At 40.1% G+C, this 23,766-nt stretch overlaps 1 protein-coding gene across 8 annotated transcripts; it reads right to left on the reverse strand.

Moving 5' to 3' along the window:
- Positions 1–146: 146 nt before the first annotated feature.
- Positions 147–23,284, reverse strand: mcf2a (MCF.2 cell line derived transforming sequence a). Of its 8 annotated transcripts, XR_534684.3 has the most exons (31): positions 22,717–23,279; positions 17,198–17,266; positions 16,997–17,111; positions 16,566–16,656; positions 15,046–15,165; positions 14,590–14,706; positions 14,299–14,448; positions 14,097–14,212; positions 13,893–14,019; positions 13,466–13,585; positions 12,639–12,830; positions 12,362–12,553; positions 12,110–12,281; positions 11,393–11,469; positions 10,880–10,965; positions 10,666–10,732; positions 10,443–10,558; positions 9,520–9,589; positions 9,340–9,432; positions 8,968–9,060; positions 8,694–8,819; positions 8,373–8,594; positions 6,820–6,912; positions 6,600–6,678; positions 6,092–6,155; positions 4,481–4,581; positions 4,197–4,299; positions 3,975–4,087; positions 2,818–2,930; positions 2,580–2,683; positions 147–2,492 (listed from the first exon to the last, which is right to left on the reverse strand). XR_534684.3 is itself a non-coding variant. In XM_008420732.3 (30 exons), exons 1-30 carry the CDS (start codon positions 22,826–22,828, stop codon positions 2,452–2,454), a joined length of 3,339 nt encoding a protein of 1,112 aa, XP_008418954.1. In that variant the 5' UTR covers positions 22,829–23,228; the 3' UTR covers positions 147–2,451. The 8 variants fall into 8 exon arrangements, 7 of the variants coding, with proteins under 7 accessions (XP_008418954.1, XP_008418953.1, XP_081467906.1 ...); XM_008420732.3 differs by lacking the exon at positions 4,197–4,299 and having other exon boundaries at positions 13,893–14,007; positions 22,717–23,228; XM_008420731.3 differs by lacking the exon at positions 4,197–4,299 and having other exon boundaries at positions 22,717–23,228.
- Positions 23,285–23,766: the final 482 nt, after the last annotated feature.

Raw genomic sequence — 23,766 nt, forward strand, 5'->3', positions numbered from 1 at the left:
GAGTAAGTTTAAGAATAAATAAACTGTGATAGCTAAATATATTCTTTATACAATAGTAAAGCAGCAAGAGCATCAAGCAGAAGCCAGCAGCCAGCTGAAAGAAAACAAACCTTTCAAGGCCAAAGCTTCAGATACTTTCCAAACAATTTAAAAAATATCCAGGATAGATTTATTTACATGTTTTTCTGAACAAGAAGACAGACATGTTAGTTTACATCCACTGTGTTAACAATGAAATTCGGCTACCCTAAAAACTGTTATTGCAGTGTATATGTTAATATTATTAGATTACTTTTAAAAGAACCAAAGACATTTTAAAAAACAAAATTAAATAAAATGTCCAACTGCCATGCATTTTCAGTATAAAAACAAAATGTTCAGCAACAAGCGTATGTTACATGGCTCAGCAGGATTCAAGCAACTTTTTTGCCTTCTGTAGCGACATCTGTGCAAATTGTGCAGCATTTTGGATGAAAAAAAAAGGAAAACCATCTTGATATTGTCCCATCACTTTAACTAAATGTCTAAATAGTTATGCATAGCTTCTTTAAACATATGGAGGTGTGATTTCCTTAGGAATGAACAGATACTTCACAATATGACAGGAAAATAAAGAAATTACCTCTTGAGGAGGTGCGAGGTGTGCAGCAGTCACTGCCACTTTCTGGACCCGTTCCCATTTCAACAACAGCCTATCGCAGCCACTCAATTTGATGTGATAAATCGTATAAGTCTGTAATCAATATTTAATTAAGTGTTCAACACAAAGCATATAAATTTCATGTTGGTTCTAAGGGATCCCTTTTAACGGGGAAGGAAAGAGTTACTGAGCTATAATGCTGAGAGAGGATTCATTTTTCTTCTGTTGATTGAGCGCAGCATCGTTTTCTCTCCATCCTTCTCGTCTGTGCTGTGAATGACAGTCACCTCTCAGGAAATCTTCAGTAAATCCAAGGAACACGTTACCTCTGGTCTCTATCGTGTTAATCAGTGTCTTACAATATCCTCCTTCAAGTGCCAACTGCTGGCGTCCATGCAGGGGGGTAATGTATCCCCTGCATTCCCAATCCCTCAGACACTTAGGGGTAAACAAAGAAACACAGCAAGAATAACGGAAACACAGTGAAAGAGGTAAAGCAGCAAGCAAAGAGCACATTCAGTAGAGAGCAGGTGGATTTGGAGTTAAAGGCCAAAGATCAACAAAGTTTATGGCTGGAATACCTAAAAATGTTGAAAGAATAAAAAAATAAATCACAGTGAGCTTTTACATTGGTTTTCAAATGGGATAAGTACATTTAAAACACACTTTTATGAAAACCAAAAAGCAGTTTAAAATATCTGGAAGCATTTCTACTTCGATACGTTTTGCTAAGGTTTGCTAAGTCTCCAAGTTACAAACTCCCAGACAACATGTCATTCTATTTCCTCCTCGTAACTTTACAAATCGGCAAACAGATCTTGACTTCATGAACTCACATTACTCTCTCCACTTTCCCTTTGGGTGGTCACTGGGTCATGCAGTGGCACCTGCCTTTGGCATTAAACCATAGCATCATCCATCTTCAGCAACTTTTAACTGCATTCTTATTTCGTTTTTGCTTTACTTTCATAGTTCTCAATTTGAGAGAATAATATCTATCATGAGCTACAAGCCTAAATGCAGCAATGATGATAAATGGCCTTGAAACATAACAAAGCCACCTTTTTAAAGTGCCTGATGATGTCTTGTGAGGTCAGATAGAACCAAGAAAAAGTACATAGAAAGACTTTAAAAGAGCAGGAATAAAAAGGCAATAAGGCATGGCACGTTTTGGCATTTAAACTCTTAACTGTACAGAAGAGTGGCGACATGAGGAAAAAATAATATTTTACACAGACATGAACATGAAATTCATTAAAAGTTTTTTTAAAAAAGGATGCAATTTGTAAAACAGTTTAAGGATTAAATCCTGGCTTTCATCCTTTTGAAACAAAGCAGAAAGACAAGCTCCTAGAGCCAACCTCAAGTATTTACTGGGAAACACTGAGTCCACAGTTTGTCACATGAGACACTGCTGCAGTGGCAAACTCACATGCTGACTGCATATGTTGCAGAGGAAGCGCCGGAACAACAAGAGTTATCATCACCCATCAAAAAGTGGGAAGAACGTGAGCCAGGTCAACCGTTGATTGTCCAGTAGGGCTTTAACTTCTCCTGTGGCTTTGAGGTGATATCTACTCTGATCCTTATGAGCAGAAAACGTCTGTTCAGGAGGTCGAAAATAAAAACCGAGGGAGGAAATCGGCTCACTTGATTCTGCCTCTTCTTTTAAAGAAGTGAAGTGTGCTGAAGGAAGCAGCCTCTAAGAGGAGAGGAGATATTGGCAGCCTCAGCTGTGAGACAGCGATGACTCAGTCTGCTCCACCTCTGCTCATCATCCAGCATGAGATTCATCCTCTGTTCTGTGTTCTCTATGGGGAGCTCAGCTTTCTCACCTTTAGGTTCCCGCGGTCTGCAAGAATAAAGCGCAGGTTTTGTAAAGAAGAAATCAAAATAAAACGGTAACCATGACTCAGCAAAGAAGATAACGTTTCTTTACCTCCCAGTCTGGGAGAGCGCTCGTGGCTGCTGCTTCCTATAATGAGCTGCAGGCTGGCAGCTGCTATGAAGCCCTCCTGCTGCCGACTCAGATTTTTCACAAGCCTTTCCACCACCATGATGAATGGGGGAATTGTTTTGAGAAATAGGATGAATGAACATACAGCGCATTTTGTGTAGTTTCATTGTTTTTAGAGGCTTTTTGAGCCTCGTTTATTGAACATTCCAGTGAGGCTCACCAGCGCCCCCTGTTGTCTTCACATTGTAGATGGATGACATCTCCGCGTTTGATGATGATGCTGCCTGGTCCGTTTTGGGGACAGTCAGCCACAGCTCTGTACTTGCCTGGAGTCTAAATCAGATTTTTAAAAAGTTAGTGACACACACAAAAAAAGCAGAAAACTGTATGGTTTCAAAACATACAAGAGACACATGGTAACGGGACATGCAGCACAGATTCACAGTTCAGATGTTGACTGGATAACTTTTAGTTGTGCACTCTATAAATCTGGCTACAAAAAAGCTGTTATTTTAAAAATAGAGATAAAAGTAGTTTGTTAAATTATTTAGTGAATAAAGAAAACATCTGGTGCTGGGGTTGTCAGTTTTGAAAATTATTTGTTTTGTTTGGTGAAAAAGTGAAGCACATCTCCCTGAACACATCTCCATGGTGAAATGTGATTGTTGGTTTTTCCTGCAATATTTGCATCAAATTTCTGCAGAGAATGACACTAAAAGTACCAGTATACTTTTAGTTAAACAGATTTATACTGAAAATTGAAATTATGTGGAATCTATGTGCCTTTTGCATCATTTTCCATCCCAAAGAAAAAAAAAGGTCTGTCCTCTTTTTGCTAAATTTTCTGTTCATCTTTCAATTAAATCAGAAGAAATACAGATAAAATTTTGTTTTTTAAAAGAATGACAGCAAATTTTCTAGAGCAGACATTTATCTAAAATCCTGCTCTAGGATTTTTGACATTTGTGGTGCTAAACAAATTAATTTGGCTGACCAGAGAGTGGAAATGGCACTTTAGGATATAAAGTTTGCAGATTCCTGTACTACTGCATGGCATCCAGAGCAAATGCATGACATTCATTAGAGTAGCCTAGCCAAAGTCCAAATCCTAATCCTACTTGCAGCCTGAATGAACTTAAATTGTCTTGCAACGAAGAATGGGAAGATCTCTAAATCTCCAGATGCGATACCATACATTGCTGCAAAAAGTGGTTCAAATGCACATGACTTTTAAAAATGCTGATTGTAAAAGAACTTTAAAAACCATGCATCATGTATATGCTATATTGCATTTGTCTATCACATCAGGGGAGCAAATACCTTTGCAAGACAATGTAAACAGGAATCTACTGTTTTTTTTTTGTTTTGTTCCCTTACCAGTTTGACCATTTTTTTCTCCTCCGTCTCAGGTGGGAGGAAGGCGTCCTGATCTCCAGGCCACTCCTCCAGACCCTCGCATATGTCTACCGAGTGATGAGCTCCGGGCCAACCTGGAGACAGACGTTCTGCTAAAGCTTCTCAAAAAGCCTTTTGTTCCTGCAGTGCACGATAACCAGCACCATGTAGATACTTAGTAACTATGTTGACATTAAAACTTACTGGGACATTAAAACGAATGTAGAATCAAAAGCTAATCTCAGTAGCTTTTTCCCACAAAGTCCTCGATGTACCTGGTTCTTCAGGTCAAAGTACACCTGAACTGCTGGGGATGAAAAGTCAAATATCTAAATTAGTTTATGGCGGCGGGGCAAATCAGCGCTGCAGCAGTGTGCAAAGCAAATATGTTGGGCATCAGCTCCCCTAAAATTGATTTCCATGATTTTGTTACTAAGTATCTACTTGATTATAAAACATGAATGTTGCAGCAGAGGCATTTTACTCACTCCGACGGTTCGGCTGGTGTTTAGGGGAGTGAGACTGGGCCTCTGGGCTGCTCCTCCCCGACTCAGTGTCCTCTGAGCTCACTGACGCCCTCTGCTGTTTGCTGTGAAAACAAACAAATAAAAAAAAACAACAGTTTTACATCACAGTCATGCTCAGGATAAATGTCTTCCTCAGGAGTTAGCTTTATAACAGATAATTGTCAATTACAGCTCTGCCCTCATGTTTTTCACACAGCCACAACCAAATATGCACCAGCCAGGTTACACAGAGCCCAGGCAGCCATTTGTAAGCCTGCCAGTTCAACGCAGGAAGCAAAATTGACAGAACTTTAACGGAGTGATCCCTCAGGAGTCACGTGTTCACAACAGCTGAGATCTGGTCTCGATTTATAAGAATCCAAATTTACGAAATTGATTGTCTTCTTTATTAACTACTTGGTTAATAAATCAATCGATCAACACTGCAAAAACAAACAAAAAAAACTTACCAAGTATTATTTAGTTTATAGCAAAAATATCTTAGTGCATTTGAAATAAGATAAATCTAACATTTCAGCAAGAAATAGGAGCTTGTTTTAAGTCGTTAATGTCGATGGAAAGTTCTAGTTCTACCAGCAGATTATTTAACTTACAGTGGAAAAATATCTAGTTATAAGTGTAACAATCTACCAGTGGAACCAGTACGTTTTCATCAATAAAAAGGAGTTAGGGACTTAAAAGAAGCTCCTATATTTTGCTGAAAAGTTACTTTCAAGTTAGTTTTGTCTTATTTCAAGTGTACTAAGATATTTGCAAAAGAAACTAGTTGGAAGGATTTTGTGTTTTGCAGTGAAGAACAATCTCCCTGCCTAAATTTGGAAAGCTCTTACCTAAAAAAAACGAGTCCAATCTTGATGAAATAATACAAAACACTAATAAAATTAAACTAAAACTTCATATTTTGCATAGCATGCAAAACAGCAGTTCTAAAATCTAAAAAAGTTTGGGAGTTTTTGATACAAAGCGACAAAGCCATGGAGGATGCTGCAAAGTGGAATGAGTTATAAACCACAATGGAGGCCGTAGGAAAGTAAGGGGGAGCAGAAAATGTTTAGTAGTGCAAAAACACAGCAGCGAAGGGTTTCCTGTCCTCATGCCATGATGAGGCGAGCCAGGCAGAGTTTACCACTGAGCGTTACGGCAGGTCAGTAGCGCTGGGAGCAGCGGGGGCGCGGCCGGGGCCGTTGCCTGGGGCTCCAGGGACGGGGGCTCCGGGACCGCAGGCACACAAACACATCAGCTGACAGAGAGACAAAGTCCAGCCCCGGCAGACAGCCCCTGGGGGCCCCTCTGGACGGCCGCATGCCCCTGCAGGGGGGGGATGTGAAGGAGTGGGGATAGGCAACTACACAGCAGTGAACATGAACAGAGACGGGCCTTTGCCTGCTCGCATAAAGTCCCCATGGCAACATGAAAAAGAAATCACATTCACTAAAACTTCGATCTCATATGACAAAGCAAATAGTCTTGCACGGAGGTGCCTTTGTGCTTTGAAAATGGTTGTATATTTTTATGCTCATACAACCCACATTCACGCTCCTGCCACAATAACAGCTTGGAAAAGTAACTGACCTCTCAGTGAGCGAAGGAGAGAGCTGCATGTGTTCGGCCACTGGGCCGTGTTGATACGCTTCGTCTAGGAGAAGGAGAGGAGCAGCTGGGTGTGAGGAGACACGCACAGAGCTTTTTCTAAAAAAAGACTTCAAAGATGCTATTTCAAGAAAGAAAGGAATGTGTCGGCAGAAAAATCCGAGCTCTAATTTTATGATTTTAAACATTTCGTTAACATGTGTATGTGCATAGGAAATTAATTAGTGTCTTTAAAGGCCAAATTTATTGTATTTTTAAGAAAATATGAAAACACATCTAAAATCTTGTTTTAGCATAACCGTCAAAATAAAGGTTTTTTTGCCTTTATTTTGCTTCTTATTCATACTTTTATATTTCTTACCTTAGTTTGAATATGCATGCTTCAATTTACATTTACCATGCTGCTGGTACACCTGCATATCCCCACTGTGGGTCAACAAAGGATATTCTATCCTTTTCTACATTTTAATACACCAGGTTGTTGACGAACCTCTAAGCAGCTTCTGTTGGTTGGTCAAAATTCGACGGAGTTCATTGAGCCAGGCCATCTTTACCTCCACTGTGGGAGCCTGAAAAATTTAAAACCATTCCCATTTTATGTACAAATATATTCAGATTATTTGACGATTCTCATTATTTTGTAACATTTTGGTGCTTAAAATGCAGATGTCGCCTGAAAATCAATCACTTAACACAATCAAACCTCTTACCTGGACCACATAAACCTCCTCCCTGCCGCTGTACCAGATCTCAAACTTCTTCACGTCGCCTTTGACATTCTCTGTGATCCCCACAGCAGTCATCTGCCCGAAGACAGACACCAGGAGGTTTAGGACAAGTAACACAAACAACGCCTCAGAGTCACACCACGCAGCACGTCTGTCCCGTTTCAACCCAGAAACTCCTGCTCTTTCAGTCGCACAGCGCTTCCTTCCCACATCCTCAATAATAAATCAAGGATCTGCGGTTGGTGAGAATAATACACCAGATGTGACTCTCTGCACATCAACAGATGAAAAAAAAAAAAAAGTGTGTCAAAGGAAGACATCCTGCTCGGTGGCCAGGAGGGCGGCTCCATGTTGAAGACACCAAGACAGACACCACTTTGATCTGAGTCATCTGCAAACAGCTTCCCTTCATCTGTATGTTATTAGTGAAGGGAAATGAATGTTTGGAGGATTTTATGAGAGCCAGACACAAAGTGGAAAAGTGGAAAATATAAAGAAAATAATCCATAGATTTAAGATTCTTCATAAAACAATGTCTGAAACGTGTGGCAGTCTGTTAATCTAGAAAGACAACGTCCAGGATTAACCTGTACTTGGGAGGACTGCACATTTATCTGCAACATAATTTTACGCAATAGGAATTTTGCGAATTCCCTCAGATGCAGTAAATGTTGGTTAGTTATTTAAGCATCAAACATTAAGGCTCTCTGTGTCTTCAACACTTCTCATGGATCTGCATTCAGCCGCTTTACTCTGATCCACCTAAATAAAATACAGCCATCTGCCTTTAGCTGTAACTTAACTAGTAAATTTTCATAAACTTTGTTGAGAGTTTGTTTAGAGTAAGCTGAGAGAACTAGTTCCACAGGCTATTGACTCTGGAGACTCAATGCATTTATATATATATATATATATATATATATATATATATATATATATATATATATATATATATATATATATATATATATATATATAGGCTATATCTTTTCCCGTGCAGTGTTGCTTTTATTTTGAAGAGTCAAGCATATATATATATATATATAAACTTTTCAAATTAAGAAGCTGGATCGTGGTGTTTGTGATGTTCTAACGCTAATAAATTATTGTGCGCTGTCTGCTGATTTATTTTTATTTAACTTCAAAGATACGTAGTTAAACTTTCAAAAGCCTTAAAAATTTTCCACATAGGTTCACTTTTTGTCTACGATTTATTTTTGTAAAAATGTTTCTTCCATTTTACAGTTATGGCCTACTTTGTGTTAAATCACACAAAATCCACAATTAAACACAATGAAGTTTGATTTTGACAAACTGAAGAGGTGCGAACACAAGGCGTTGCATCATCCATGAATTAATAGATTATGATGGAGGAGAGTTTTAGAAAATAACAGCATTCAGAGGTTAAATGTGTTTGGCTTCTCCTTGTAAGAATTCCCTCATGATTGTGATGATTGATGGGAACACATCAATCAAGACTGGTGAATCACAGCCAAACACTCCGATCCTAAGCAGCCTGCAGCGCACACACCAACCTTCAGACAGTGCTTGAAGCTGTAGGAAGGCGTCTTGTCGCTGCCGTCTCCGTGATCCTCTCTGCGTTTACACAAAAGCAGAGCCCTCTCATACAGGAAGAAGTGTCTCTGCATTGGCTTGAAGCGAGCCAACTCCTTCATGCGTGTGGGGCCTCTCTTGTGGCTGATCCACACGCTGAAAGAGCCCTGCATCAGCACACGGCCCAGCTCGCAGATCTCCCCCTGAGGTGGAGAGGGAAGGATTCCAGGTTTTTGTAAATAAAACACAGAATTAAATACAACGCAGAAATTACGACAGGAGAAGAAAAATCATATCTTAACCTCGTATCCTGTAATGGCAATCTGATGCATGGAGTCGTTGACTGACTTGAGCAGATCCAGCATGGCTGTCAGCGCCCCCTGCAGTTCAGAAGTGCCTTCACAATCCGGGCTGTACTTCAGCAGCTCCTGAGAGTATAAACATGCAGACATGTTGGAGAAGACGCACATAAAATCACATAAAATATTAAAACTAAGATATTTAAATTAGATTAATTTTTTTATTGGAATTGGAAATTGTATGTTTAATGAATAAAGCAGCTCATGAATTTCCAACCTTGAGCAGCAGCTGGTATTTTGTGAGGCGCTGAACCGGTTTGAGCAGGTAGGAATCCAGGCCCAGTTTGTGCTCCAGCTTCTTCTGACACTCCTGCATGTGGAAGATAAACATGATGATGAGACACAGCTCTGGTTTTAACTTACTGAGTTAATCACATTTATTGAAATCACATTTATTTAAATTATTTGCATTTGTTAAACACAGACTATGCAACAACTACTCAAATATTTTCTGAAATATTTCTTTGATGTTCTTTTTTTTTATTACTTTACTATTTACTATTAGTTGTTTTCATTTAATACAGACATTTTATAGCAATTTTTAAATATTTAAAGTTTCTCCAGACAACAAAAGAGTAAAACAACTTACCTGAAAAAAGGCACAGTCTGAGAATTGTCTCCAAAGCGCTTCAGAACGTGGCTTATTCTGACAGTACATCTCATACATCTGGAAGCTTTCCTTCTGAAGATCGAGAAAAAAAATACACTTTTAAATAAAAAAGGAGAAAAATAATAAAATATTTTTTAAAATAAGTATTAATAATCTCACCCGCTGGAGAAAACAAGCTCCGACAGTTTCAGGAGCCTCCAGACATCCTTCAAGGTCTTGTAAGAAAACTCTGAATTATCAGAAAGATAAAAAAGCAGCACATTTATTCTCAAGACAAAGCAAATTAAACAAATATGAATTATATCCTGTAACTTCGCCTTCAGATATAGAATAATAGCAGAAACTGATACATCTCCACTTCAACCACAGCAGTCATGAATGAACCTTTTGGATACTTTATTCACGATGAAGCTTGAACAGTAAGTTGTCGTCTCGTTAATGTTAATTTAATTCTGCTGATTTTATAATGTGGTAATTTTGCTTTTAGCTTAACCTGTTTGTGTTACTTAATTTGTAATTTTTTTCCTATTGTATTTACCTTATTTATTAATAAGTATTTTTTAACACTCTGGCCAAAGGTATGTTGTGTTGCATGTGTTGTATGTTTAACAGGTACATACATGATTTAACCGATATTCAACAAAAGATTAAAGTTTAGAAACTCTGAAACAACAATTTCAAATAGATATTGTACTTATTGATCTTTTAATATGTTTTTTTTGGCCGCAATGACAAAAATCAATAACTGGTACAGAAAATTATTTTGATAAGTTTAAAACTTTTAACTAATATTCCAACTCAGATGGTAGCGATAAGCAAAATTACTCTTAATAAATCTAGATATTAAGATTGAAGTGAAATTAAAGCTGCATTTATAAAAAAACGTTGTTTTTCACTGGAACTGACAAGTATGGACAATTTCATTATAATAGCCATGATATTTGTATTTTTGTATTTATCTATTTAATTAAGACAGGAAGCTTTACTAAATGTGCAGTAGGTGTTAAAACCTTGCTGAATCATTTAGTAATGTGACACAGCACCAGTGTTGCTCTGCTTTGGGACTCGTTAATAAAACACACCTGCTGTGAAAGTTGTAGATCTCAGGCATGTTTCCAAAGAGAATGTCTTTCTTGCTGCGTAGTGTTGGCGGCAGAAGCCCCGACAGAGCTGGGTTATCCATTTCAGCTCTGTAACCCTGCATTTTTAAGAGCAGCAGCGTGTGTTCAGGGAACAAATATAGGTGACAAAAACAAATATCATGAGGTAAAATCCAACTGTGAGCCTCTTTGAACTGATTCCTACCAGCAGCACTGACAGCAGCTCCTCCACATAGATCCTCTCAGTCTCTATCAGTTCCCTCATTACATGTCTGAGACACAAACAAACGCAGGAAGACAGAGAAAGGCAGCCAGAGGGCATCGTTAGCACAAAGCAAAGAGAATCATAGACTAAACATCAAAAGCAGTGCTGAGGACAGAAAGACAGACGGATGGATGGACGGATTTCTCCTTCTTACCGCTTTAAGAAATCCGGGCTGTCGTCTCCATCCAGACTGTACGAGACGCAGCTCCGACTCTCCTGGTAGTCATGAATCACCTCGATCTGAAAAGGCCGGAGAAAGGTCAGCACTGAATTTACTGTCTGATATTAAAGGGATGGCTGGAGTGAGGTTCAAACGTTACAGGCAGTCAACATCATTCTTGCAGTGGAATCTTTTTTAGCATAAATTTAGATTCAGTTGTTTTAATGCAGTAAAAGTCCACTTTAAGCCAAAGCCCCTGTTGGACTATCTGTTGGCTTCAGCCTCTGGGTCTGGATTTAATCTGAATTTAACATAAAAAAAATGCCCGGAGATCTTACCTCCTGATATTAACTGCTAATACCCTTTAACAAAAACTCACCTCACAACTCCTGAACTATCCTTTTAAGGAAAACATCACAATGACTAATCATTAGATTAAACCGACAGTTAATATACAATTTAGTCGTTCTAAGCAGGAGTAAAAATGAAGGAACAAAGTTTTCTCACTTTTCTGGGATTTGGACTTTTCCGGGATGATTTCTTGCCAGGAAGTGAAATGTCAAACGTGAACTTCAAGCCATCACCTGTAAAACCCACAATGACGACTCATTAGCTTAATAATGGTGTTAATAGGAGTCAAACTGAGAAGAGAACCTATTTAAAACTCCAGCACATAAGACAATAAGTGTGAATGCAGCAGACTCAAATGGATTCCTGAGCTGGTAAAAAAGAAACAGATCAACAGTGTATCTTCCCCAAAAATGAAAATATCTAAAGATGTTCTTGCAGTAAAAGGTAATTGCTAACTTTTGGCTCTACTGTATGTTTGCTTTGTTCAGCCTCTCTAGAGGAACAGGATGAGACAAAAAGTTATTTAAGCTCATAAACAATGAAAGGTTACATGGAAGCTATTGAGCGGTCACTTGTTTCCCTCTGGACTGACTGATGATAACATCTGTCCTTTTTCTAGCTCACTTGTAGGGCTGGTGGTGCAAAACCCCCCCAGGCCATTCAGGCAGACCGTGGAGAGAACCTGTGAAGTGATAATCTAACCATGGGAGAAAAACTGCTGTCGCTGTGATAGGAGGTGGATTGGACACTACGTCGAATCTACAAAAACATTGAGGAGGTTACAAGAGTCGCATGCCGGTCTGGTTACCTGCCAGTGAGGATCAGTTCTATATTATGTGTCTGTGTGTTTTCTAATAAAACATGGTCTTATACCGTGTTTAGGGGAGAAGAGCGGTGACTTGGCGCGAGGTTGGTTCTCGGGTCTGGGGGCCACCAGCTGGATCGGCCGCACATGTCTGTCAGCCAGCTTCCTCAAAGAAGCTTGTCGGTTCTGGATCATCTGCTGTACCGCTGCATGCTTTTCAAAAACATTCCCAATCTGAGTCTGACAAGGAGACAAAAGAAACCAAAGATGAAGCGGAGAAAATGGTGATTAGGCTTTTTGGATGATGACTTGTAGCTAACCTGTAGCTGAGGCGTGATGACAGCCTCGTATTCAATAGCCAGAATATCATGACCTGAGCTCAGCATAGACGGCGCCCCCTCCAGGAACTTCTCAATTTCCCTGAGAGACATCTGGGCGCCCTCCTTGGACTGGGACTTGTCTACTAGTTGGTTTGCTAACAAATACGCTCCATCGTCACACCAAGTCTGGGCCTGGAGGCAAAGAGCAGAAAGATGCTTTGCGATTTCTGCCAAGTCTTCATGCGTTTAAAAAGTAAAAGGTGTATTTTTTTAATACCTGCCCAAGACAAAGCAGCAGTTGGTGTGTTTGCAACAGAAAAGAGTGCTTGGACTTCAGCGCAGCAGAGAGTGTGTCACAGTGGTGGCGGAGCTCATTGCAGCGCTGCATGATGAGCCCCATGGCGTAGTGGTGACCCGCTGACAGCTGGTGTCCGTGGAGGATGATGATCTGGGCTCGAGACATCACTTCCTGGTAGAGGCAAAAGGAAAAAGACATATTTTATCCAGATTTTATTTCATAGACCAAATGAAAGTGGCGCAAGAAGGGTTTTTTTTCATATAGAAATCTGAAGAGTGTGGCGTGTGTTTGCATTCGACCTTCTTTTCTCTGAAACTCCAAAGTAACATGCGGTCCAATCAAATACCAACTTTGTGGCCTACACAAAGCAAATCGCCATGGTAGGAAGTTAAACTGAACATCAAATTACGCCATCTGTGACGGCAGCATCATGATCTGGAGATCATGACGACTAAAGAGCACAGCAGACAGGGAAAGTGTAAAAGTGTGGAAAAGTCTGAAATATAAAATAATATTCTAAGCTTTGGACGTTTCACCAAGTGAAGATTATGAAACGACTGAAAATCCACCAGGAAATGCAGCTTCACCAAACCTTACAGGCCAAATAAGGAAATAAATTTAATAACACATGTTCTTAAATTAATCCTAAAACTACATAACATCAAGTGAAGTAAAAATGCAAAACTTGATGATATGAAATATTAAGATATAAAATCAAAATAATCTATACTTATTTGGTGAAAAAACACATTAAACATGTGGAGTGAGAAACTGGAGATCAGACTTTAACACTGAGAAATACTGACCTGTGCATTAGTTTCCATGTCGTCGAGTCTTTTCAGAAGCTGCTCTGTTTGAGCCAGAGTGTTCACATTTACGGACAATTCTCTCTCCTGATGCATGAGATGTTCAAGACACATTTCCATCTAAACAAACAGATACATCAGACATGCAAACATTAAACATTAGGCATTAACCCTGGTTTGTTTTAACACCTATCTTAAAGCACGTCTGTTACTCCTGCCTGTTTAAAACTTTAGAAATGACTGATTTGCAAAGACCTAAAGTGTCAGCTTACAATAAAAGGCAACTTAAGATATAATTTCCCTTTTTATTGTTTTGCATACTTCACAGAATTCGTTTTTTGCTTATTTTTATCAAATGACAGCCTTAAGAATAGCACACAGATTTCCCTCCAGCGCTCTAACAGTGAAAATGACGTAACAACATCACCTCCTGAAAGCTTTGCTCGTATCTGAGCAGCTGAAGGTACTGATGTAGTTTCAGATGATGCTTCTCAAAGAAGCCGTCAAAGGCCGACTCCATGTCTCTGAGCTGTGCAAGAAGCCTAAAAGAGGAACTGTCAGTCCATTGTAGCAGAGGTGTAGTGAATAAACATATTATATGGATGCAGGCAACATTAAAGACACCATTTACCTCTGTACTGTCTCCCAGTCCAGCTTCACATCCCACTGGGAATCATCATCGTTCCCAGTTGTTTCCAAGTTGGACAGAAGATGGCGACCCTCCTTTGAAACTGACCTTATTGCGTCCTTCCAGAGAAAAAATGTGCATAAAAAAATGCAGGTCGAGATCAGATTTGGTAATGTGAGTAAATGCACCTTGCACGCAGCCTTACCTTGAGCTTTTTGTACTTTTCTGTGTGTGTCTCCAGGAGCTGCTCGATGGCTTTCCCCTCGTCCGGCAGCTCTGCCTCTGCCAGCTCGGTGCCAAAGCCCTGCAGCATCTGAGCGATGTCTTTCACCGTCACGGCAAAACTTTCAATGGCCTTTCAATAGTGAAAAGCAAACAGAAAAGTATGTTAAATTCTCTGAGACATTTTTAGACGAAAATTCCTGTGATGACTTAATAAAACTGTTAATTGTTATAATTTAATGTTGGCCTCCAGCTTGTTAGTGAATCCTTTTACCGTCCGTAAAACAATCCAGTCACTGTGACAGTAGTCCAAAGTGCCTCCAAACTCTGATGTCAGCTGGTTTTCATCAATGTAGCGCAGCAGGTCTGTGACAGAACTCAGCATCACCACCTAAACATTAAGACAAACCTGAGAGCTCACAAAAAGACCTGCTTTCACACGACTTTTTAAGTCTTCAATCGTTCAAAAACATTGTTCTGGTCAAAAATTAGATTTATGTCCTGTTTATCCAATGTGATGCATAATATGAAACATTTTTTCACTTTGAACTACCAAAAATCTGGGAAAGATCCCAAGACAGCATGGTATAGCGTGATAAAAACAAATGTTGAAACTGAAATGAGTTTACCAGGAAACATTTGACTTATGGAGCTCCGGTTTGTAACAATAATGAGGTGTACCTTGTCATGAAGTGAGACAAATTTGGTAACTGAAGAGTAGCTGCCTTACTGGCATCTTGAGCATGAAGTCATCCTGGCTGAAGCGGAAACCAATATCTGTTACAGTACGGTGGAAGAAGCTGGTGGGTCGGAGCACCAAGACCAGGTGGAGGTTCCCAGGAAAGGAGGCCTTGATGAGAGGAAAGAAGAACCGAAGATAATCACACAGTTTTGCCTTTGGTGGACATCATGTTACCAATAACCAAACTCATTGTTCCTTTCATGAAGGCATCACTCCTGATATTTTCATCGACTTCCTCAGATGCACTGTACTCCATTATGCACTTTTGTTTTTACTTTTTATACTGCAATGTATGAGACTTTGTTGCTTTAGCAGTTGCATTTGATCTGGATTTAAAGTTCAGTTCCCACCTTTTTTTTAAAACACCATTTCAACCTTAGGTTGGTTGAGGTCATTGCTTGACCCCGAGACGGCATTCAGACACAATGAGGTCTAATGAAGACAGCAGCATCCGCCTACCGCACTGAACCTATAGTAAATCAAGTGAGCCCAAAGTAAATTCAAGGTTTTTTTTTTAAGTCAACTCATGCAGCAACATTTGACCGTGCGGCCATTACGCAATGCTTTATCTTCGTTTTAGCAACTTGCAACTTCTTAGATTCCTTTAGCCCGACGCATTTTTATGTCCTTATGTGGAGATAAAAATGTAATCTATCATCGGTTTTGTGCAGGATGTGCAGACAGCCGGCTGCATGACTAAGCAGAAGCTCCCGCTGCACCGCAGTGCTACAGTCTGCGCCGCTGCCGCATACACCCTGCCCGTCTAAAAACTTAACCCCGAACTCTTCACACCAAGAACCAGAATACAGAAGGCGCTGGTTACCGGGCTCCTCCGGACCTTTGGCATCCCTCGGTGAAAAAAGCAATCAGTCATGGTGTCGGAAGCCATCTCTAGTCAATATAATTTCCCGGCTGACCGCTGGAAATCGGTGCCAAGGTAAGATGTGCGGCTCCTTCCCCCGACCGCCTGGCAACAGCCGGAGCTCTGCTGCCGCCCTGCGCCTCTGCGATGGAGGGCGGCAGCGCATCTCTGCAACATTTCCTCCGCCCGCCCGGCTTCCTCCTCATCCTTTCTCCCCGCGTCATCGCACAGTTTTTGCTTATTCATGCGTTTGCAGCGATACGCAGAGGGGACTCTCCGAACAGACGGCACGAATAGGATCCCCATGAAAACAATGCTTCACCCAAATCAAGCAAGTTTAACATTAATACGCATAAATGAGAGGAGGACAACTTGACCTAACAAAGATCTGCGTCAGGACCATGGACAGCAACTCCTCAATACAGGGTTCGGTTTCAATTCAAACCTTTTCCAGACTCACATTTTGTTCATTTTTAAAAAGTAATACACAACTGCACAGTGAATTTATATCCAATATTGAACCTGTTAAAGCAGACAACGAGAGAAAGACCCAGCGTGAAAGAAGATGAGAAGGAAAGAAAGAATCGAAAGAGTGAAAGAAACAAACAAAAATGAAGAGAAAGAGTGAAAGAAAGAGGGAACTTACTGCTATCCTGGCCAGAGCGGTTTTGATAGAGGCCCATGTATCCAGTCTTCGGTCTAAGATGATGATAAATTTAACTCCTGGTTGTCTTGTTCTACAAACAAAAATATGCATCCTTGTTATTAGTTTCAGTTATTACATTTATGGCTTATAATAGAAACAAACACATGAATTCAAATAATACTATTTCATGTAATTACGTGTTCTTCATCTAAATGGATTACAGTCTTTGGAGAGGATAATAAGCCTCTGACCTTACAGTCTTCCCTAATCTCCGGAGAGATGAGGTTATGACAAAAAGGGCATCAGTAGGACATTTGGCTCTGAGCTACAGATCAGCGGCGCCTGCTGTGCTCAGAATACAAGGATTTGGTGCAGTGCAGAAAGAGGGAGAGAGTCAGCGAGGAAGAGCAGCTAAACGATGGAGGACGCACCGAGGGATGAGGGTGAGGTAGGTAAAGACTTTGGCTAAAGCTTCCTCTGGAATGTCACTGAACGCTGAGCATTCTGGGAGGGTGATGATGACGCTTGAGTCTTCCCCGCGCCCTCCTGCAGAAAAACAGAAGCATAAGCATCATTTCTTATAATGCATACAACATGTGGCACAGGTAACTGAATCATGAAGAAGAACTTACCTGACAGATATGCAACTTGTTTCTCTATATATCCTCCCACTTCCTTCAGGCTCAAAGGGACAGTCACCTCTACAGCATGACACAAGTAGGAGGAAACTTGAGATGCACCACAATGATACTAAGTGGGAATATTTATGAATTAATTTAAGTGTTCCTCAAGCCAATCAGTATTTAATTAAATGAAAAAGTTTTAAACCAACACAATTTCTTTTATACTTTATTTCCATTAAACCCGAGTCATTTTTCAAAGTGTTTTTAAATGATTGCTCCTGAAAGATTTCTCACAGTAAATGTTTTTGGCTCCTCTTTGACTCATTTTCTGTCTGTTCTCCAGAGCCAGTAGTTTCCAGACGACAGCTCTCTGGGGATCACCTTGTCGATGCTTCAGTTCCCATCTTTTAAACTTCACAGTTCCAGTGATGAAATGGAAATTGCCTTTTGTCTTTTTGACATTTTGCCAGTCAGTCAAGGTTGAACTCGGTGAATAAAACTTATTCTAATTCAGATCTCAAAAACACCAATGCTGCCGACTGAAACTTCCCCACTGAAAGTATAAGATAAATACTTTGTTTAAACAGGATGTGATGTTTAAATCAGTCTAATTTTTCTCATGAAGTCATGTGCACTTGGAACTGCAAGATATTTTTATTTACTTTTAAGAGTTCCTCTAAACTACGACTTCAAAGGGGCAAATTATGCAACAAAAATCCTAGCAGCACATCTGACTGCTGAATGCTAAAACTGAATCAAGGACTGATTTCTCAGGATCTTACATTAAAGGTCTGCACATTTATCCAACCTCATATATTTTTTACTTGATCTCCATAAATGTGTTTCTCAGTTTAATTATGCAGGATGTATATCACTTTGAAGGCAGAAAAAGTTGATAAATTATTGAACATGTAGTCAATTTCTTTACATCACAATTACCAGGGTTGTGTAGACATTTAAGATCTCCGCTACCTGCCTGCATTAAGAGAATTTATTCATTCTACAGCAACTTATTCTAGGATAAAGCAGCATTTAGATGGCCATCTTAACTCAGTTAATGTTCCTCTCAGTAGTGGAGAGATAGTCATTGTAGTTTATACCAGGCTATTGTCTGCAGTGCTCAGTCTGATAAAGAGCAGATGCACAATATTGTCATGTCACTGTTAGCAAACGTCTAATGCAGATCCCGGTTGATCCTCAAAGTAAAGAGAAATGCAGCAGAGACAGCATTACACAGTGTGGATGTATTGGTTTATTTGAGTCTTACAACATGTTGCCTTCAGCTGCAGCAGATCAGAGTGCAATGATTCTCTCAAATGTCATCATTTCCTCATAAAAAATTAATCAGTGCAGAGGAGCAGAAATAGATGAAAAAAGAGGAGGGGAAGGCTGGAGAGCGATTATAGGAGCAAACTAGGTGTTATTTTCCATGAGGCGACTGCAGTAATCCTGTGCAAGTAATAAGCTCCACCAGTAGCTGCTGAATATTTCATGTGTGTCAGTAACAGAGAGAAGTTGAGCCAAGTCAGACCAAAGCAGCAGAACTGGATGCTGTGCAGACACACACATTCAGGATAAAGTTACTGTCACACTTGAATAGCCGTGTGATCATTAATATCCAGTCCTGGAAGACAACAGCAGAATGGGGAAAGATTTTAAACGGACATAAAGCGATGTTAAAGATTATTATTAATTCAATCTACGCTGCAGGACAATATCTAACACCTCAGGAAGTGCAGGGTTAAGTTTTTGCATAAACTGGAACGGATAAGTAGAAACTTTGTAAGCACATTTTCCTGACCTCAAGAGGGAAGTCAGCCTAATTAAAGTGCAGAGCTCCTGTATCCATCAAATGAAGGATGCCCTATGCAGCAAACCGCAGTGCTGTTTATAAACTTTGCAATTTTATGGAAACACCACACTCGCTCTTGACCCTGAAATACTAGCAGCTCCTTTAATGATTGATTGCTTCGTGCTACTTCAGCGATGCTGCATGCTACTACCACAGGAACCTACCTATACAGAATGCCTTTTAAAGTATTCATAAGTAAGGTAATTTTATTTATAAAACACATTTTCAGCAGCAAGGCAATTCAAAGTGCTTTACATGAGTGCAAGTAGTGCATATTAGTAAAAAAGGGAAAAAGAATATGCATTGTTTACTTTCCTTAATAATAGAAATCTGGGATGTGATTTCTGCTGCATAGCTCTATTTTTTCCCCTTTACTCAGACAACCCCAAATAAAATAAAGCATGACCAGTTCAGATGAGAGAAGCTGCCAAAACTCTGATGCTAACCACCAGTAAGTAGAGTAATAATCCATAAGCTAGGGCTGGACAATATGGCTGAAAAGCATACTATAGCATTTCATAGCATTTCATAGCATTTCATATCATTTCATATCATTTCATATCGATAATTATTTATTTGAGTTTTATTTTAAATATCTGACATAATAATAAACTGGTGGTGTGACCGTTCCTGTTTTATCCACAGCTTTCCATCTCATTGTTCTTCATTTCTAAGCAGTTATGGTGGCAAAACCCTAAACTGCTGCTACACCAGGTTAACAGGTTGTTGCCAGGTAACCAAACAGGAAGTGAATTAATTGATGCTGCAAACCTTCTTTGCTAGCCATTACAGGTTTAGCGGCTGAAGTCCTTCATGTGCCTACATCACCCAGAATGCTGTGCAGTTCAGTGAAATTGTTGACTATTCTATCAGGTGTATTATCTATTGATAACGTGTGTATCGTGATCTACATTGTTATTGATTTATGGTCCAGCTCTTCTGTAACATGTAATAATCACAATTACTTGAAAGAAAGGCTTGCAATATTTCACTATATAACTCTTTATAATTTACAACTTTCACTTTCTGAAATGAGTGATTAAAAGTATTGAACTTTTTTGGGATATTCAGATTTTCTAAACTGTATTGTATGCATGACTTGGTGTATTAAAATTTTTTAAGAATATCAAATCCTTTCCATTTTATTAAAAACAAACATGGGTGTGCTTTTTTTCACATTGGAAATGTTTGAACATGACCTCTTCAGCCGACACGCAGCACGCTGTAGGACACACTGCCCAAAGCTCTGCTTGCTCTTCTGTTCTTACATGGATAGAAAAAAAGAAAAGTTTTCCAGTGTGGATGGAAACAGTGATTTACTTCAGACCAAAACCTTCAGTGTGCTTACAAAGCTGAGGGCAGGAAGCTTATCTCTGTTGTCCAAACAACGATAACCATCTACATTTACTTCATCACATGCTGCACCTGTAACAAGCACTCTACATTATATAACTCCACTTTTTATCCATAACATACATAAAAAAAAATAAAATAATTTAATTTTCATCAGTGAAGAAAGTAAAAGAGAGCCAACATTTTCATTCTGTGTGCTCCTGTTTCCAAACATTGAAAAAGAAGATCCAGTGCAGTGAAGAGGGTCTGGTTGAATGTAGAGAGCACAAACCCAGAAATGCTGCATCCGCTCTGATTTCACACACACCAAAAAAAAAAAAGCAGAACCTCTTAATCCATGGCAGGCTAAGAAGCATGATGTCACACAAACACTTTCATAAAACGCTGAGGCCGAGCCTCATACTGCTTTTAGGTCATGAGGTTTTTTGCTAAATGAAGCTTTAAATGCTTAAGGGATTAGATTGGTTGGTGGCAGGATTCTGGTAGAAACCAGAGTGGAGGAAAAAAAAAAAAACATCCACTGGGATACATGAAAGCTGGGTTGGTTTTAGATCAGAAAAGCCAGAAGAAGAAACTGTACAGAACAGCACTGTGAAGTGGAGACGATGCTTTAAATGTTCTCTTTTATGGTCCTGCATCCAATAAAACAGTGGTTCTCAAACTTCAACTTTTAGACGTGGCCCCTCTCCTACATGCTTGAATTAAATGGTAAAACTGCTCACTAGCATCTACAGAGGTCTAACTGAGCTATGAGCCAGGTGTGCTCAAGAAGAGACATCAAAAAGTTGCAGGACTGGAGTTTGAGAGCACTGCAATAAAATAATTCCTGCAGGATTTTGTCTCTAGTGTCATTTAAGTTGTTCTTAGAGCAATGCCTGCATTATTACAAGCAGTCTGTCCCATCAACTGTAAATAGAAAAATGCATTGATTTTCCTGAAATGAATTTTACTCTTGTGTTTTATAATTTCCAGCAAACCACAGTCAGAGTCATTATCCACAAATGGAGAAAACATGGAACATGAACCTTACAAGAAATGTCCAGCTGACTAAAACTAACAGAAGAACGTGTTGACGACTCATCCATGAAGCCACAAAGAACCTAGAAAAATGTTTAAAACATTTAAGGCAAAGGAGGCTTGCAGCAACATCAACATTAATGATGTAACAATAAGACATATATATAGAGCAAAAATGGAAACAGTGGGAAAAGTTTCAAGGTGGAAACCACTGCTAACTAAAAATTAAACAAAACCTCGTCTCAAGAAAAAATATCTTTGTGATCGTCAAGACTGTTTGGAAAATGTTCAGTGAAAACTAACATGATTGTTGAACCAGGAGATAACATGAACAACCAAACAGTGACGTTAATGTGATGCTTTGACATAATTTGTTGCTTTTTAACCAGGAAGACTTGCTTTAACCAATTTAATCTTAAATTATCCTCTCAACAAAAATAATCCTTCAGTAAAATGCTCACTTAGGTTAATCAGCAAGACAATTATCCTTGATTGAGATTGTTGCCAATAAAAAATAAATAAATTAATTAATAAAAAAACAATTAATTGATTTCGCAAGGAGGTTAATTCTAAGGCAGATTCTGGTTTGGACAGCTTATTTTGTCAGAGTAAAGAGACTGTATCATGTATTCACTCTATTTACCTTTGATAGTCCAAATTTGTGTGATGATCTGTGACATCAAAGTGTGCAAAATGTGAGACAGTTCTACACACACTCTGTAAGAAGATTAGGGTGAATAGTGAGTGAGAAGTGTTAGAGTATTACTCTCAGAAAGGCATTTTCTCTTTCAGCTGTCAAATCCAGGCCAGATTCAACAAGCAGCAAATGTCAAAAAGTGAAACAGCTAACCTGCACTTTTCCAGTCTACCCTTCATTTTCCGATGTAAATCTCAACGGCCTTGTGCCCCAACAATAAACATCAACTTGGCCATACGTACTTTTATGAATATTTGATGAAAACTACGGGCCGTATTAATCTCTAACAGTGATCTATACAATATGTTGATTCCGGCTACAAATCCTTCCCATAGATTGAAAATGCATCCATCTGGGGTGGCTGAAAATAGCTCACATAATCCCTGCGCTGCTCCACTGCTGAAGCAAAGCTACAGGAACTAGAACATCAATAATAGTGAAGCTGCACATCTCCAGTTACCGTCTGTTGGAACTTGGGGTTAAAGTAAGCGGAGATGTGTTGCAGCGCGTCTCTTTTCGGTAAATTGTGAAGAAGAGGACGGGATTCATAAAGGACTGCGCTGAGAAGCCCGATATAATTCCTAAGGTCGGTCAGCATCAATAACTTACGCTGCAGGGTGCTCTCCAGCTGGGAGCCGGCCTGCAGGAGGCAGCGGTAGCACTCCATCTCCGCAGACTCTTTGGCCAGGTCCCTCTCCTCCTGCAGCGAGGCTGGGCCCATTCCCTCCGCTTCCGTCACAGAATCAGGCTGGGACAACCGCTTCCATCACATCGTCTTCTTGCTGGTCCGGCCTTCCATAACACAAGTTTTACCGACACCTTTACGTGCTACAACGAGAGATCCATGACGTTCCCTGAAAGGTCGTCGACCTTGAAGCTGCAGCCTCCACGCCGAAACACACGACTACATCACAAACACACACAGCAGCAGCAGCAGCTCGTTGACGGGTCGCAGCCCCGACTGGGTGTGATGATGTCTTGTTCTCCTCTGGTTGATACACACCAGTCGACAGTGTGTCCTGCTCTCAGCAGCAGTTAGCTGCTTCAAAACAAACAGAGCTCCATCTGGCCACGGCTGCCTGTCCGCTCTCTTCCCCTCCCCTCCCGGAGCATTAGTGCGTCAGCTCTGCACCGAGCAAAGCTCAAGAGTCCGCTCCTGACCGGCTGCCAGCTCCCTCCCTACTTTCCCCTCACACTTCTTCATGCTCTCTCTATGCAGGCCTCACTGTTCAGGACGGCCGCCTAACATATTCATCGGTTAGTCTCCCGTTTTATTATATAATAAATGCACGTCGAACAGAACAGATGGACTGTTGAAAATAAACATCTTTCTCTCCCTCTGCCAGCAAGTTGGGCCCCATGTGAAACACAGGCTTTAATACAGAAATCACATTCAAAACCGCAGAACAAATAAGAAAGGGTGTCATTGTGTACATACTGTTACAGAGAGCCTTTCTCAGCTGAACTGCCCACTGCTCAGCCCACAACTCGTCTAAATGGATCGGCGCTCAGCAGCTTTATGCACACTGAAGAGAAAGACAGAGGTTTGGAAATCTGAGATCAGGCTGGAGGTTTTCTTCCTTTGAGGCCACACACGGAGCAGCGGCACGCCGACCTCTTACGGCGGCCACTCAGCTGATCCAGCTTAGCCTCTCCGCC

This window comes from Poecilia reticulata, chromosome 10 (assembly GCF_904066995.2).
Source record: "Poecilia reticulata chromosome 10, P_reticulata-male-v2, whole genome shotgun sequence".
Lineage (NCBI taxonomy): Eukaryota > Metazoa > Chordata > Actinopteri > Cyprinodontiformes > Poeciliidae > Poecilia > Poecilia reticulata.

Coding starts and splice junctions, on each gene's coding strand:
- mcf2a (XM_008420731.3), bottom strand. CDS start 22,828: ATGGGCCCAGCCTCGCTGCAGGAGGAGAGGGACCTGGCCAAAGAGTCT. Junction 14,020..14,096: donor GACTGGGAGACAGTACAGAG/GTAAATGGTGTC, acceptor ATGGACTGACAG/TTCCTCTTTTAGGCTTCTTG. Junction 9,590..10,442: donor ATCTACAACTTTCACAGCAG/GTGTGTTTTATT, acceptor CTGATAATTCAG/AGTTTTCTTACAAGACCTTG.